This window comes from Emys orbicularis, chromosome 2 (genome assembly GCF_028017835.1).
Source record: "Emys orbicularis isolate rEmyOrb1 chromosome 2, rEmyOrb1.hap1, whole genome shotgun sequence".
Classification (NCBI taxonomy): domain Eukaryota; kingdom Metazoa; phylum Chordata; order Testudines; family Emydidae; genus Emys; species Emys orbicularis.
The window spans coordinates 217238144-217256093 of NC_088684.1; the positions used below are offsets into that span (position 1 = coordinate 217238144).

Consider the following 17950-nt stretch of genomic DNA (forward strand, 5'->3'; position numbering starts at 1 on the left):
AGAATTTTGAGGGGAGAGTGCCAGGTTACCATAACCAGGAAGAGGTTCCTAAAATGCAAGATGAGGTAAGTCTGCATTCCCTGAAGTAACTGGGGCTAGAAAAAGAGCACAAAAAGAGCAAGTGGGAACATGTAGCTTTAACTGATTTAGGAAGACATTAACCAATTGTGCACAAGTGCAGGTGGCATTTTGGGTTTAAACAGGTGCTTATAAAGGTATTCTCCACTGCTGCACTCTAGCCACTGGAAGTGCACTGCCCAGCAGCAGAAAGGCAGTGTGATTCACATTGCTGAGGGTTAAGACCCATTTTAAAATCACTGATGCTAATCTGTGACCCTTGGAGCTGCTGTAGGCCGATCCTCAGACTGTCACACAAAAGTTGGACGTCTGGCAAGAGAAACCCTGTCACCCAAGTTGTCCACAATTGGAGCTGTTGGACACTCAGTTTTGAAGAACAGGTCATTTACTTAGGTGCTTAAGTATGAATTTAAGAGCCTACATTTAGGTTCCTATAATTGAAAAACTTGATCTCACGTTTAGACTAGCGTCCAGCACTCATGAATTAAGGATTTTTCCCCCCCTTCCTGTCCCTCCCATGACATTACTGCAATGCCATTTGATTTCTTCTTCTTTATGCACAGTTATTTCTTCTGCATTTTGAGGATTTAATGCTCAGATTTCATGTATCTGTATCCAGTGAATTTGTAGCTTCTAGTCACTTCCGACTAAGTTCTACAGTATGCATTTCTTTGAGTTCTAGAACACATCTTTCCATACTTTCCAGCTGTTCAAACTTCAGCCTCATCTAGATTTCTGTGGGCTTCGCTGTGAACTTACCCTTCTTAAAACATCTCCCCATCACAACAGTCAAGCTTACAGAAACAGATCTACAGATTGGAGCTGTGGCAGTGGATGGATTGTTTTCTTTCCTGAAGCCTTAATATAAAGGCTACCAGTTTTCTCCCTAAAGTCATTTACTCTCCCCAACTAAAGAGTACTCTTGGCTGATAAGGAAGTGTCCCGGGACCCTGCAACAGGAACATTTTCCTACTCAACATTATGCATGACAAGTGCACTTCCCATGATCACAACAGTAGGAGAGAACATAAGGACAGCAAAATACATCTACTACATTAGTGTGTTTCCTAAACAAAACACTTCCTCTATCCTTAATTGAACTGGGTGCCATGACTGGCAATAGGCTCACCTAAAACTCACATTAAATAATGTGCTTGAAAATATAAATAACTTCAAAAATAAATTAAAATCTGATTTCTGATGGCACCAATGAGGATTTGGGACTCAACAGAAACTAAATAGTTTAGTATGTCAATGTCACTATCTTTCCCATAATTTTGTTTTTACAACATGGAAACATCTGAAAATTAAAATCAGCTCATGCACTACAGAGCAGGAAATGGTTTCTATTTCTGCAAAACAAACACTCTAAGGAAAAATATTAACTCATTACTCTACCAAAGAGCAATATGACCAGCGTTTTAAGTCTGTGATAGCTAGTAACCCGATTTTCTGCAGTTTTAAAATACAAGATGCTTTTGAAAAAGATTGAGTCTAAATGTCAATCCCTATATGCATCATGGGAATGGTAAAAACATTAATATCCAGCTACTACTCATTAAATATAGATGTCCAACAATACATGTTAATAAATTATCTATAGGATGCAAGCTGTAAGATATGCAGGGCCTGAGGTTTCAAGGACATTACTTTGTCATTTACTACTGTTCAAATTTACCCCATAGCATGTACTAGAGATTTTAAAATACAAGTCCCACTGACCTACAGTAGAACCTCAGAGTTACGAACACCAGAGTTACAAACTGACCAATCACACACCTCATTTGGAATCGGAAATACACAATCAGGCAGCAGCAGAGACCAAAAAAAAAAAAAAAAAAAAAAAAGGAAATACAGTACAGTACACTGTGTTAAACTACTTTAAAAAAAGGGGAAGCAGCATTTTTCTTCTGCATAGTAAAGTTTCAAAGCTGTATTAAGTCAATGGTCAATTGTAAGCTTTTGAAAGAACAAGCATAACGTTTTGTTCAGCATTACAAACATTTCAGAGTTATGAGCGACCTCCATTCCCGAGGTTTCGTATCTGAGGTTCTACTGTAGTTTCCCCAGAGTTTCTAGACTAAGTTTAAAACTAGTTTAAAACCTGTTAAGACCCCGTTTCCTGAAAATTTTTCTTCCAGAAAAGCTTGAAATTTACACTAAGTCAGACTGTAAAAGGAAATAGTATGGAGTTTTCTTTGCAGGGCAGGGGAACAAAAGAAGCAAAGATAATAGATGGAATTAAGCTTCTTTGGGGAGGAAAGGATTTCATACTGCCAAAGAGAATTACAGTGCACTTGTTTTCAATGAAACAAGTTACTGTAAACTGCTTTACCAAAACATTTCTTGGGGGGGAAAAAACACGACTAAGGGGGGATATGCTAAAGGTCTATAAAATCATGATTGGTGTGGAGAAAGTGAATAAGGAAGTGTTATTTACTCCTTCTCATAACACAAGAACTAGGGGTCACCAAATGAAATAGGCAGGTTTAAAAACAAAAGGAAGTATTTCTTCACACAACACACTGGCAAAAGTGTTCCACAGGTTGACTGAGGGTGTTGTGAAGGCCAAGACTAACAGGATTTAAAAAAAAAAACAAAAAAAACGAACTAGATAAATTCATGGAGGATAGGTCCATCAATAGCTATTAGCCAGGATGGGTAGGGATGGAGTCCCTAGACACTGTTTGCCAGAAGCTGGGAATGGGTGACAGAGGATGGATCACTTGGTGATTACCTGTTCTGTTCATTCCCTCTGGGGCACCTGGCATTGGCCACTGCTGGAAGACAGGATACTGGGCTAGACAGACCTTTGGTCTGACCCAGTATGGCTGTTCTTAATAAGAAGTGTGTGGAATACACTTGAATGATAATGTAGTGTTTGTACATTAAAATAATAATGTTTATCGTGAAACACAAAATTGGTATCTGCAGGAATGCCAAAAAAACAAGCATGATGATCTGGTGTAAGTGCCAGTTTCATTCAACACACCAAGTTAGACATTCACACGTACTTTAAGAAAAGCAAACATTTACTTCAAATTGCAGTATAGGCTTTTCAAATCACAAAAAAAAAAAAAAGTGATCAGGCAGTGGTCACATCCTGTGCAAAAAAACTTAGGATATACAAAAAATAGTAGCACAAGGTACTTGAGCCATTTACACATTGCAGGATAAAGTAAATAAATACAGTAGCTGAAATATGGCACAGGTGCCTCAGATTCTAAACCAAAAGGAATGCCTCTGAAATGTTTAAGTTTATCCTTGCATTAGTTACAAAGTCCCACCACCATAAAAGTAAAGGAAAACAATTAAATAAAAACAAACTAAAATATTTATATCTAAGATGGTTTTTATACAGGTATACCTCCGAAGTGCAGAAGGTGGGACTCAGGCTTTGACATTTCTCTTTAAAGTACCCTCCGACACACTTTACAAAGTTCCACTCAATCTCAAAAGTGAATTTAAATTTGAGGGGAAATGTTACCAAAGTTGCATAATTTCATTTGTTACTCCCACAGCTGGAAGTTTTAAATCTCAACAGTCCTGAAATATCAGTGTTCATCTTTAGTCAGTGAAACACAAAAGAACTTGACAAAAGCCCTCAGGATTTCTTTATCCTCCAAATTCTTTGTTTTGCTTTCTCCTACATCCTCAGACTGCAATTCCTAGTTTGCAAATAAAAGAATGCAATATGCATCATACATCAAGAAAAGACGACGAAGAAGAACTTCCACGTTTGTGTATCTTTTCCTTGCTTCTCTCAACAACCTTCATGATCTCTGCCACTATGCAGACAGAAGAGGTGAGGCCCAGAAGAAACAACAAATCTAGAAGAGACAATTGGGTTGATTTTAAACTTTGCTTCTTGTGCTTTTGCTAGTCTTTCTACAACCTAAGTCATACATGATGTCCTATAATTCAGAACAAGTTAAGATATCATTTCTTTCTAATTGGCATTCTAATTGTTGGATATATGCACATTTTAAGAGTCAGTTTTTACAGGATAAAAATTAATGTATATATATATATATATATATATATATATATATATGTTACTCAGAATCCTTGGGATTGACAGGAAATTTAAATTGAAATGTTTCATATTCTATATTTTAGCTATTTTTATTAACATTTGTTAAAGTAAGAATGTCTAGCATATTACTATAAACAATATAATTAGATCTTATTCTGAATAGCCTGCTTTTTGGAGATGAAACCACAGAAAAGAGAAGGAGTGATATTGTACAATGAGAAATACTTGTATAGGAAGTAATTAATTTTCATCTCCAGGAAACCTCAGTAGAAAATCACCATCATAACTTTATCAAGCCAACAATAATGTAAAGATTCTTAAAGTGATGGCAACTGTGTAAAATGGCAACTTCTCAAAATCCTGACTTAGGATTGTTTTCATTAAAATGTAAACAATCCTAATGACATGGAATTTCTATTTGATATTAACCAGAGAAGGTCTGTTTTAAAACACTTGTTTTTAAAATTTAGTGATTTAAAAAACAAAACAGAACTTTACAAGAGAATAAAAACTGATCAGTACTTCACTTTTGCATACATCAGAATTTACATTAGAAAATAATTCTCTGCATATGAAGTATTTATGGATCTTGGAATTACTGATCCATTTGTTTTGTGCTTTTCATATACATTTAATCATTGTTCTAAGAAAACTTTAACAGGACCTTGTATAAGATGAGGCTCTGCACCATTTGCATTTCATCTATGTATGAAGGGCAAAGTATGTTCTATAACCTTCCGTCACTGGATTTGGGGATTGATCATCAATGCCTAAAACAGAGCTAAGTGGAAAAGGAATACTTTTCTTACCTAGTACACTCAAGCTCTCAGTCTGGAAAACCTTCTGAAGCGGAGGAAAGTAAATGACCAATAATTGCCCCATTATAGATCCAAGAACCGCATAACAAAACATTTTGTTACTGCAAAGTCCAATCTCAAATACAGATTTCGTCTGTGAAATAAAATAGTGAATTACATTATACCTGTAGTTTTAATTCTATAATCTTTCTGTGCCTTAGTTATTTGCAACCAGTTATACAATTCAAAATTCTTTCCCTATCATTTGTTTTTATCTCAACATTCAAAAACGCAGTGACAGATTTGGGACGATCCAGAACAAATTCTCAAAAGATAGGATGATCTCATTTTATTTGATAACTATGCGACTTCTATACTTAATGAATTGCATGTCTCAAGATTGAGCTGTTTTCTGTTTAAGGATAGGGATCTTTCAGAATGGAGAGGCGCAATATGACAGGGACACCCACCAATAACAGTACAGAAAGATTCAGCATTACTGAATATAGTTGTTGTAGGTAGAAACGTGGCCTATCAGAAAGGCAATTTAAAAAACAAACTGAAGAAATATTTTAAAGTTAGTGATCTTTAATTTAACATGCTCTCATTAATCCATTAATAACTAGGGGTCAGATTTACAAGGTTATTGAGGCACCTAAAGAGGCAGATGGTCACCTCATGGGATTCACAAAAGCACCTAAGCAGGTTAAATGCTTAACTCCCATTGATTTCAATGGGAGTTAAGTGCCTAGCTCACTTTGGCACTATTGGATATCCTACTAGGCACCTATCCGCATCTTTAAATGCCTAAATACACCTTCATAAATCTGGCCCTAGGCTAATAAAATAAAATGAGAGGGAATTTGCTTCTGCACATGTACAATAAGTATTAATGGACATCTATTGTCAGTGCAACAGATTCATGCAAGAATGTATCATGAAAATATAGCTGGCCAGTTAAGGGTTTATTTTCTCACACTGCAACAGTTTAAAAAAAAAAAAAAAAAGTGTAATTTACACTGGTTTATTTTCATAACAAGGACTAGCATAACAAATTTTCCTTGCTTTTTGTGGATAGAAAGTTAACTAGAGGGTTTTTATTTTGTAAAGGTCCCTAAACAAGACAGTTACCTTTTCTGTAACTGGTGTTCAAGATGTGTTGCTCATGTCTATTCCACAATAGGTGTGCGTGCTCGCCACATGCACCGGTGCCGGAAGTATTTCCCCTAGCAGTACCCGTAAGGGGGGTTTGGGGGGGGGGAGAGAAGAGAGCGCCCCAGTGACCCCTGGAGTGGCGCCTCCATGGCGCTATAAGGGGAGCTGCGCGCTCCCCCCACCCTCAGTTCCTTCTTGCCAGACAACTCCAACAGAGGGGAAGGAGGGCGGGATGTGGAATAGACATGAGCAACACATCTCGAAGAACACCAGTTACAGAAAAGGTAACTGTCTTTTCTTCAAGTGATTGCTCATGTGTATTCCACAGTAGGTGATTACAAGCTATATCTGTTAGAGGTGGGTAGGAGTTCACAAGTTCTCAGGATGGAGGACAGCCCTGCCGAACCCGGCGTCATCCCTGGTTTGGGAGACGCTCGCATAGTGCGCGGTGAACATGTGAACCGAAGACCACGTGGCGGCCCTACAAATGTCCTGGATGGGGACATGGGCCAAGGAGGCAGCCGACGAGGCCTGCGCTTGAGTCGAGTGTGCCCTCACAATCTGTGGCGGGGGGATACCCGCCAGCACATAACAGGTATGGATGCATGAAGTGATCTGGTTGGAAAGCCGCTGAGTGGAGATCGACCGACCCCTCATGCGGTCAGCCGAGGCGATGAACAGTTGCGAGGGCTTTCTGAACAGCTTGGTCTGCTCGAGGTAGAAAGCCAGAGCCTGTCGCACATCGTGCGTGTGGAGACGGCGCTCCCCACTGGACACGTGGGGCTTTGGGCAGAGGACCGGCAGAAAAATATCCTGACCCATGTGAAAGGTGGAGACCACCTTCGGGAGGAACGCAGGGTGTGGGTGGAGCTGGACCCAGTCTTTATGAAAAACTGTGTATGGAGGCTTGGCGGTCAGGGCCCCAAGCTCCGAGACCCACCTGACCGACATGATTGCGACCAAGAAGGCCACCTTCCACGAGAGGTGGCACCAGGAGCATGTGGCTCAAACGAGGGCCCCGTGAGACAGGCCAACACCAGGTTCAGGTCCCATTGCGGGACCGGGGGCCAAGCATACAGAAAAAGATGGTCCAACCCCTTAAGGAACTGGCCAGTCATAGCATGGGAGAATACCGTGTGACCCTGCACCAGTGGATGGAAGGCTGATATGGCTGCCAGGTGCACCCTGACTGACAAAGGCGCCAGGCCCTGGGTTCTAAGGTGGAGAAGGTAGTCAAGGATGAGCTGGATCAGGGCGGCCACCAGGGAAACACCCCCCTTTCAGCCGCCCATCTAGAGAACCGGGACCACTTCACCAAGTAGGCACGGCACATGGAGGGCCGCCTGCTTTCTAGGAGGATGCGTTGAACCCCTTCTGAACACGTCCTCTCCTCCCCACTGAGCAGCCACACCGTGAGGTGGAGAGCCACTAGGTTGGGGTGGAGGAAGCGGCCCTGGTCGAGCAGGTCCGGACGGGACAGCAACGGCCACGGCAGAGCAACCGCCAGGCCCGCAAGGGTCCCGTACCAAGGTTGCCTGGGCCACGCCGGGGCAATCAGGAGGACCCAGGCTGTCTTAAATCTTTTCCAGGACCTTGCTGATCTGTGGGAATGGGGGAAAAGCATAGAGAAACTGGCCTGACCAGGACAGGAGGAAGGCATTAGAGAATCCGAGATAGCGCCCCTTCCCAGTCCCCCCAGAGCAGAACCGGGGACAGCGCCGGTTCTGCCGAGTCGCGAACAGGTCCACCTGGGGAGTTTCCCACACTCGGAAAAGCCTGTGAGCCACTTCAAGGTGGAGAGACCACTTGTGTTGAGAGGCAAAGTCCCTGCTCAAGCAATCTGCCTGTGCTTTCCTGGCGCCCGGTAGATGGAAGGCCTTTAGGCAGATGTCGTGGGCTATACAGAAATCCTACAGCCTGAGGGCTTCGCGGCAGAGGGCAGATTACCGGGCCCTGCCTTGCCTGTTGATATAGAACATCAAGGCCATGTTGTCGGTGAGGACCCTGACCACCTTGCCCTCCAGGTGCGAGCGGAAGGCCATGCATGCCAGGCGTACCACCGTGAGTTCTTTGACGTTATATGTAGGGTCAGATCCTGAGCCGACCACAGACCGTGGGTCTGAACATTCCCCACATGAGCCCCCCAACCCAGGTCCGACACCAGCTTCAGCGACGGGGCCCTTTCCCTGAACGGGATCCCTTGGAGCATGTTGCTTGGGCGGACCATCGCTGTAGGGAGGTGATCACCACGTTGGGCATGGTGAGGACCTTGTCCATCCTGTCCCTGGCCTGGGAGAACTCCGAGGCCAGCCAGAGCTGGAGGGACCTCATTCGGAGTCTGGCGTGGCGGACCACGTACATGCATGCCGACATGTGACCCAAGAGCTGGAGGCATGCTCTGGCTGTTTTCACTGGGAACCCTGTGACCGTGTCAAGAGGCCCCTTCAGGATCTCAAACCTGTGGCCGACGAGGCGTCCAGGAGCGCCCCGATAAACTCCATGCGTTGAACTGGGATTAACGTGGACTTGGTGTCGTTTACCAACAGGCCCAAGGCGGTGCACGTGGACAGGAGGAACATCACATAATCCCTCACCTGCGACCAGAAGCTGCCCTTGACCAGCCAATTGTCCATATAGGGAAAAATCTGGACCCCCCAGCGCCGGAGGGAGGCCACTACCACCGAGATACATTTTGTAAATACCCTGGGGGCAGTGGACAGGCCGAACGGGAGGATCGTAAATTGATAGTGATTTTGCCCCACCATGAACAGAGGAAGTGTCTGTGCCCCTCAAATATGTGAATGCGTCCTGTGAAGTATGGGTCCTGCAGATCGAGGGCAATGTACCAGTCCCCAGGATCCAGGGATGCGATGATAGAGGCCAGGGAGACCATGCGGAACTTGAGCTTCACCATGAACTGAAGTTCCGCTCCTAGGCCCCGGAGCCACCCCACCTCCTGCTCAAGCAGGGCTTCGTGCGAGGGGTCCCCCAGGAGGGACGGGGCTGGGGATCGTTGGGCGGGGAGGAAGTAAATTGGAGCTTTATTGAGGGTGGATCCCTGAGGAGGGCTAGCAGGGCGCCCTCAACTGTCCCGTCAAAATAGTCTTTTCCCCACCAGTTTGCCCTTGGAGGACCCAGGTTGCGGGGCCGGCCTTGACTGCCTCCGAGGGCGCCTTTTATAGTTCTGCGCCTTCTTATAGGCGGCCTTGTATTTCAGGTGGGAGGCCTGAGTGGGAATCTGCTGTGGCTCAAACTTAGATTTAGCTGGAGCCGGGACATAGAGACCCAGAGTCTGGAGGGTCGTGCGGGAGTTCTTTATACCATGCAGCTTTGTATCCGTTTGTTCCGCAAACAGAGCTTTGCCGTCAAACGGGAGATCCTGCATGGCGGCCTGCGCCTCACTGGGCAGCCCGGACAGCAGGAGCCACGACGCCCTTCTCATGGACACTGCGGAGGCCATGGACTGCGCGGCCGTGTCCACCGCATCCGAAGCCGCTTGCAGGGTTGCCCTGGCAGCCACTGTACCCGCCTCCACCAGCGCCTTGAGCTCCTTCCTATCACGTTCCTGGAGGAAGTCCTCGAACTTGGGCAGGGGGCCCCCCCACAGACTGAACTCATACCGGCCCAGGAGAGTCTGGTGGTTTGCCACTCGTAACTGGAAGCTCGAGGACGAATAAACTTTTCTTCCAAAGAGTCCAGCCTCCGTGAAGCTTTATTTTTCGGGGTAAGGGCTGGCTGGCCCTGCCGTTCCCTGTGCTTGGCCAACTCGACCACCAGGGAGTTGGGCGCCGGGTGGGTGTATAGGTACTTGTGTCCCTTGGCGGGTACAAAAGTACTTGCGTTCCGCCCTCTTGGAGATGGGGGCCAATGAGGCCAGCGTTTGCCACAGGGCATTTGAAACTTTTGCCACCCCTTCATGGAGAGGCAAGGCTACCCTGCCCGGTGCTGAAGAGGACAGCACATTAAACAGGGAGTCCGAGGGCTCCTCCATCTCCTCTGCCTGGAGGTGGAGGCTTGATGCCACCCTTTTTAGGAGTTCCTGGTGGGCCCTAAAGTCCTCCTGCGGGACTGAGGGAGGCAGGGCCATAATCGCCTCATCCAGGGAGGGCGAGGAGACCAGTGCGGTACTTTGGGTGGCCGCTGGCACCGGAGGGTCCACCACTTGGTCGGTCTCCGGGCACAGTGCAGCGGATGTACATCCCACCAACTCCTTCCTTGGAGGTCTGGAGAAGGAAGCCGATGTTGCCTCTGAGACTTCGGCTACTGAGCGAGCCCCCACCGGAAACTGCATCGGGGGCCACGGTGCCCACTGGTATCACTGGGCCGGTCACAGGGTCCAGAGCCACTGCACTTGCTTTGGCACCGGCGGCACTGGTTGCTCGGCCTGGCTGACCTGGCCCACGGAAGGACGACTACGAGCGGAAGCTGGGTTGACGAATGACCTGCTGCTGTCCCGGGACCAGGAGGAGCAGCTGCTCTGTGATCGGCTCCGATGGGTGGACCCGCGACGGTGAGACGACGGCGATCAACGCCTAGGGCTGCAGAGGCAATGCCTTGGCAGGGTCTTGGAGTGGGATTCCGAGTGGGAACAGCGTCGACGTCCATGCCATGACTGGCTGTGGTAACCCCTCCAAGATGAGGACCTTTGGCGACGTGTGCCTTGGTCCTGTCGGTACTCACTCCTTGAAGCGAAGCGGTGCCGAGAGTCTCGGTCGGATGGCACCCAACCGGACAGTCTTGCGGGAGTCGAGAGCAATCCACGTGGACTTTGCCCTGAACGGTCGCTGGGCAGCGAATGGTGTCGGGAACGTTCCCTGGACCGAGACCGGTACCGAGCCGGGGGCGACTGTGGAGGTCCCAGCGGTGGCTTGCCCCGGAGCGCAGGACTAACATCAGCAGCATGCCTGGTACTGGCATGGACATGACGTCCCGGGCTGCCTGCAGGGCCTCCGGCGTGGAGGGCATCCAGACATCCAGGGATGCCTGGTCCGAAGCGGCCAGGCTACTCTGCTCTATGTGAGTCGGAGGCCTAGAGGCCGGAGGGGATCGAGGTCTGCCCAACATGGGTCTAGCCTCTGCCCCGGGTTTTCCTCTGTGCTGCTGCCGCGAAGGCATCTTTTTGCCTTCTTGTGCCCTGTGGATGGGGAGCGGTGCCGATTGGTCAAAGGCTCCAGAAGGTTGCCGCGCACCAACACCGCGGTGCCCACTCAGGAATCGGGGTCAGCGCCGACTCCATCAGAATGGCCCGAAGCCTAATGTCTCTTTCCCTCTTGGTCCGAGGTTTGAACGACTTGCAAATCTTGCAACGATCGCTGATATGGGCTTCTCCCAAACAGTGTGAACAGTCCGCGTGCGGGTCACTCCTTGGCATAGATCGCCTACAAGTGTCTCACGACTTAAAACCCGGGGCCCTGGGCATGCCCCGGCCCGGGCTCTCTAACTGAATAGCTAACTAACTACAGGTACTAACACTGACCGAACAAGAGTTCTGGGGACGAGCTACAGCAAAGCTGGAGCAGAGTAGTTCTGATGCACATTCACTGGCGGCAAGAAGGAACTGAGGGTGGGGGGGGGGGGGGGAGCGCGCGGCTCCCCTTATAGCACGTCATGGAGGCGCAACTCCAGGGGTTTTGGGGGCACTCCCCCCTACGGGTACTGCTAGGGGAAAAGCTTCCGGCACCGGTGCACGTGGCGAGCACGCACACCTATTGTGGAATACACATGAGCAATCACTTGAACTGAAGATATTAACTGGTATACTGTAACGGAAGAATGATGATTAAATACATACATGCAGCAATACAGAGAGACTAGCTTTTGAGCTTTTAATTAAGTTTTCTTACTCCTGTGAGTTTAGGTCAGCATTGCTAGCCCAATGTTTTGGGGATTTCATGCATCAATTACCCCAAATTAAAACCCTATCATTGACGTGTGAATTCAAATGCTAGCCTGTTCGGCTTGTGGAGCTGCTAAGCTTGTTTGCACACATTAGAGCTGTGAGACATCACTTTCTCACATGATGAGAAAGTATATTTAAGAAAAATTCTGAAGCCCAGAAATGAAATGAGCACAATTTCAACAGAAAAGTGTAGTTACTATATAAAAAGGGTCAAAAATCTCAGGGTACTTATGTTAGATATAGGATTGCATACCTGAGATCTGGAACTCAAAGCATTGAACATATCAAAAAACACAAAACAGGTGAAGGTCATCGTTGTATCTCGAGGTGTTATGACATTATCTCGTAACTAACAGAAGAAAGCAAGAAAATGTCTTTAGTGTATGTAACCTCAAATGAGCAAACATTCAAAGCATTTATTTTAAGGAAGTTTTGTTCTAATATTTGGAAATAGCAAAAACTCCGCTTTGCAACAAGCGGATTTAGCAAGTCTTCAAGCAAGTACTTACACACATGCTTATAACTAATCTCATTAAGTAGTACTCTTGATTTCAGGTTGTGATTAAAAATTAATGGTGTGATTTTGCAAACATTTATGCACAACTCTATAATACATTACAAACAGGATTAGATATTTCCCTCCTTTAAGAATACTAAGTTAGGTGGTCATTTTAGAATAGCCTGGGTCGGGGGAATGCTCACAGAAAACTTATTTGAAAAGCGTGTTTGTGGAGTTGGGGGGGGGGGGGAATGGGGAATACTTTGAAATGAAGTTACTCACCTTGTGCAGTAACTGTGGTTTTTCCGAGATGTCCCCCTATGGGTGGCTCATTTCAGGTGCACATGCAGCTCTTGAGCCCTGGATCAGAAATTTTCATTAGCAGCATCCAGTCAGCCCACGCAAACATCCTATGCCTCCTTGGGCAACACACACAGGCTATCCAGGGATGTGCAGGGGAACCGCTCTCAGTTCCTTCTCCACCTGAACATCCCAAAGAGAACAGTCTGAAGCAGGGGAAGGAGGACGGTAGTGAAGCACCCACAGGGACACATGTCTTGAAGAACCGCAGTTACTGCACAAGGTGAGTAGCCTCTTCGAGTAGTGTTATGGACGGTCCTCTTCAGGTGGCACTGTTTCATAGGAACGGCCTTTGAGTAGCCAGCAGTTGAGGTATGGGAAGACTAGGATTGCTTCATGTTGGAGGTAAACAGCCGCTGCCACCAGGACCTTTGACAGCCTTAGGGTGCAAGAAAGGCCGAAGGGAAATACTCAGTATTAGAAATGATCCTGGCCTATAGCGAAGTAGGTCGAGAGCCAAAAACCAATCCCATTCCTCTAGTAAATGAGTTATAGTTATCAGTCACAATCCTGAACTGGGATTTTACGAATTTGCTTAGAAGTCTTAGATCTAAGATCAATCTCCACCCTCCATTCTCCTTTGGCACAAGAAAATATTTCGCGTAAAACCCTTTATCCTTGTGAGGAGGTGGGATTTCCTAATTGAAGGAGAGAGTCCACATCTTGTCTCAATATAAGCTCGTGAGAGGGATTCCTGAAGAAAGACTGGGAAGGAGGAGGGAAGGGAAGAGGTACTTAAAGTGGATGGTGTAGCCTGACATTATGACCCCTATGGCCCACTTGTTTGTGATCCATTTCCAAGCATGCTGGAAATGGGAAAAGCGGTCAAAGCAGGGGAGGTGGGTGAATGGTTTCCAGCTGTAAAACTAGAGGTGTGGGAGGATATGAACCCTCAAATCAACCTGTCAAAACTGTTGCTTTTGCAGACAACTGAGTACTTGTGGAGGGCGGGTGAGCAGCCCTCTTTATGTCTTTTCCTGGGAGGGTCAGAGAATTTATGAAATCCAGAGAACTGAGCAGAACACCATCTCTGGGCAGTCTGACCTACTAAATCTTCTCTTATTCATACATTAGGGTCATAAAGTGGCCCTGAAGTCCTTTAGCATGTGCACAGACTTGTATGTGATCTCCAATAGCAGCTTTAGACCATCAAAGGGGAAATTCTCAGTGTTCTGGACCTCTCTCAGAAACCCTGAGAATTGGAGCCCAGATGCCTTGCACATAATACTGCCATGGAGACGGACCTGGCAGCAGCATTCAAGGATGCTTGGAAAGAGCATAAATTGCCCTCTGAAATAATGGACTACCATTGTTCCTTATGTTCCTGCAGCAGATATTCAATAAAGGCCATAAATCTATTGTAGTTTATAAAATTATATTGATCTGTGATCGCCTGATACTTCACAATCTGAAATTGCCTGGCTGCTGACGAATAGGACTTCCATCCAAAAAGGTTACTTTCTTTTGGTGCTAGTCATACAGGTCCTTGTAGACTTGGATTAGCATTGCTTACCCCATTCATTTACAGCATCCTCCACCAGGGAGTTAGTTGGAGGGGTGAGAACACAAAAATTCTGAGTTCTTAGGGGAATATATTTCTTATCTACTTATTTACACATTGGCGGAAGAGTATCAGCTGTCTGCCACACAGTCTTAGCTGGATCCAGGAGTGCCTCTATACTGGGTAACATCACCCTGGAGGGCATTGCTGACTACAGGATGTCCAGCAGTTTGTGCCACGAGTCCTTGACCTCTTCAAGTAGTATCAGAAGAGTGCCAGCTGCCCAATTTGTAAGATCCTGAAAGTGCCAGAAATCGTCGGCCATAGAAAGCGGAAGGGGCATAACTGCCTCGTCTGGAGACAGAAGATGAATGTGTTTGAGGGGTGTCCTCTTTATCCACCTGAGCCTCCCGTTCCTCAAACATCTCTCCTCTTTTGGGGAGGACTGGTTAGAGAGGAGAGAGGATTGTACAACTCTAGCCTCCTTATGAGACTCTGCCAGTGGTTTGGCAAACTGCTGCTGGTAGCTCAGGGATCCCAACATGGCCACTGAGGGGGGTCCTATACAGGAGTGAGGATGGTTCCACCATCTTTGTCATCGAGCACAAGGATCTTCCTATGACAATCAAAGACTGGGTTCCTACATATCCATATAGGAGAACCAAGTCAGTCTCTTCAAAGTCTCCTTCATCCTCCTCAATATCCTTCAATGTGGGGGCACCCTCAGAAAAGTGTGGAGAGTCCTGCAGTACCAAAGGCCCATGGTAATCTGGAGGGTCTCACTACTGAGAGATGCTCAGTACCCATGAGCAGTAGGACCCATCAGACAGGTCCTTAGAGTACCTGAATTAATGTGGTAGTGAGTAGGGGACAACATGGCAGCCAAAGACACAGTACATCAATTGGGATCATACAGATGCAGGTGCCGATGGTCTCTGGTGCCACTGTTTGCTTGGTACTGAGGGTGCTGAATGGGTAGGCACCGACAGCAGGGCTATGCCAGATGGTACCAGTCCAAAGTGGTTATACTTTCCCTCCTTGTCCCTTGTACACTGTACTGAGGCCCTGTAGGAGCAGTGTTTCTCCTTCAAGCTATGGGGCTTTCCAGCCCTGTTGGTACCAGAGGATGAGTTTTTCCACTTCTACAGTATCAAGCTGAGAGGTCAAGGCTGCCAAGACTATGAATCTCGCAGAGAACTGGGGCCTTTTAGGAGCTGGCTCCTTAAGGTGAGTGTCCAGACTCCTCTCCTTGGAAACCTCCATAGCCTTCCCTTTCTTCGAGGAAACGTGCTAATGTTGAAGGGGTGCCAAATCTGTTTGGTGACGGATGTATGGGGGGTGGGGGAAGTCTCCTGACTCAGATATCAGTCTAAGGGAGCAATCCATCAGCCACTTCAGTTTAGTCTCCCAGTCCTTCCTTGCCCTGGATTAGAGGGCCAGGCAGAAATTGCACTTCTTGGAAATGTGCGACTCCACAAGCATTGGCCACACAGAGTGGCCATCACTAACTGGTATAGGCAGCGTTTAAAACCTGGCAAGACATGAATACCCTGCCAGGAAAATAAGGCTCCCAGAAGGGAGGAGGAAGAGTCACATCAGTCCTCTTATGACTATATCATTAAGAACTAAGCACACTAATCCCCAAACTTTTGAGGGTCGCACCCCCCACCCTGGGGCTGGGCTGCATGGACAGGGATAAGGGGGCCAAGGCTGGGAGTGGGGCTGCAGCCAGGGGCTGTGGTTGGCGGCGGGAGCAGAAGTGGCGCCACAGCCGGGCCTTTGGCCAAGTGCAGCTCTGCTCCCAGCCCCAACCTCGGCCTGGGAATGGAGCCGCGGCCAGCGGCCGAGGCTGGAGGCGGGGCCAGGAGCGGAGCCAGGCTGGGGCTAGGAGCCGAGGACATGGCTCAGGGTGAAAAGGGGCTGGGTGGATTCTGCACTAAGCTAATGCTACACAAAAACCACCATAGGAAACAGTACACAAGATAGCAAAGTTTCACTTGTCACCTTGAGTGTAAGCCCTGTCTCAGGCCAAGGTAGTTGAGAAGGAACTGAGGGTAATTTGCCCATACATTCCTATTTAGGCTTGACGCATAGCATGAGGTGGCATAGGACGCATGTGCAGGCCGAACAGGGACTGCTAATGGAAAATCTCCAATTAAAGGCTTGAGAGGTGCATGTGCGCCTGAAGTGGAGCACCCACAGGGTGCCTACCCAAAGAGGGTCTATTTTTAATACCACACCTATTACTATTATAGCTCTCCCTTTCAACAACCTCTTTGAAATTCTTCCCTACAATCTGGCTGCCCAGCATACAATTTGGGATGAAACGGTTTCCGATAACTAAAAATTCAAATTTATGCACATTCTTAATTTAACTGCTAATATTAATGGGATTAGTGCTATAAATGAAGTTTCACTTATTGCTTTAACACTTGTCCATTTTTCATACCTCCCTCCAGAAGACAAACAGTGTTCCAAACACAATAATTATTGATGAAACTAGTATTTTAACTATCAAGTTTTTGGTCAAAATGCTGTCCTTCAAGTTCCTTGGGGGACTCCGAATAACATCTTTATCCACAGGTTCCACTCCCAGGCTTTAAAAAAAAAAAAGAGAGACATTTTAGAATACCAGATTTATCACCAAAATATAAGATTTCAAATCAATAGTGAATAATTCAGAAAGAGAATGAGCTTTGAATATTCCTTCTATTCAGAAAAGCATCCATCTGTAAACAAGAGTCCTCTCAAGCATACAAGTACTTATTATTCCACATTAAGTGCTATGCAGTATTAGAGCTGTAGGGTTGCATTGTCACTTAATGTAGTATTTCCCTGCATCACATGCATCTTAGATTTCTATAGTCCCATTACCATAGCTCCTATGTACTTTCTAAAAACCTAAAATATAGGCCACACATGCAGTAGCAGAAAAAGGTTTGCTCTTAACCTGTGTATCTAATGTCTAAACTCCCCTAATCTGGAACTAATGGACTGTACTCTTCTCTCCCACACATAGGGAGACTGTTTACTCAATCGAAGAGGAACTTGGTTCAAAGTGCCTCCTCAGAGTAGTCACCCTTCACCTGATTCTTTCCTGGCACACACACTTAGAAGTACTATAAGCTGTAAACTCAAACCTTTTGATCATCATGCAGAACTCTTCTGAGATCCCTTAAAAACTAGGTCTGGCTAGTAGCCCATGGAATGCTACATCCAACCTCAGGAGAATTACAATACAAGGGTCACTGCCACCACTTAGGAAAGTCTGTCCCCCTGCCAAAGTCCAGGCCCTGTCTAGGAAGGTGCTATCACCCTTGTTCAGTAGGAAGGATCCATGTCCTTCTGACAACAAAAATCCCTCTTCTCTGAAGTGATACATCTATCTATATGGTACCTGAAGCATTATTCTATTTCTTGATTAGGGCAGTCACAGACAGAACTCTAAACTATTGTTACCAGAACATTAACAGATCACTCATTAGATAAGAATCAGACTAAAATAAAGGATGAGCTTTATATGGTGGAGACCACCAAACTCTAGTGGGATAAAGGAGCATATTCATATTACTCCTGATTCTTTTGGAAAAAGAGTTACTTCTCCCTTATCAAGGAGAAGTTATGG

General features: G+C 46.5%; 1 protein-coding gene across 1 annotated transcript in view; it reads right to left on the reverse strand.

Annotated features, from left to right (window-relative positions):
* Positions 1-3165: 3165 nt before the first annotated feature.
* The window catches only part of ATP2C1 (ATPase secretory pathway Ca2+ transporting 1), a 66658-nt gene continuing 51873 nt past the window's right edge, over positions 3166-17950 (reverse strand). The window contains exons 23-26 of the mRNA XM_065399126.1: positions 16775-16922; positions 12219-12314; positions 4924-5065; positions 3166-3908 (exon numbers count right to left, since the gene is read on the reverse strand). Coding sequence (XP_065255198.1) covers positions 3778-3908; positions 4924-5065; positions 12219-12314; positions 16775-16922 — 517 coding nt within the window. The 3' untranslated portion in view covers positions 3166-3777. The remainder of the gene's footprint in view (positions 3909-4923; positions 5066-12218; positions 12315-16774; positions 16923-17950) is intronic.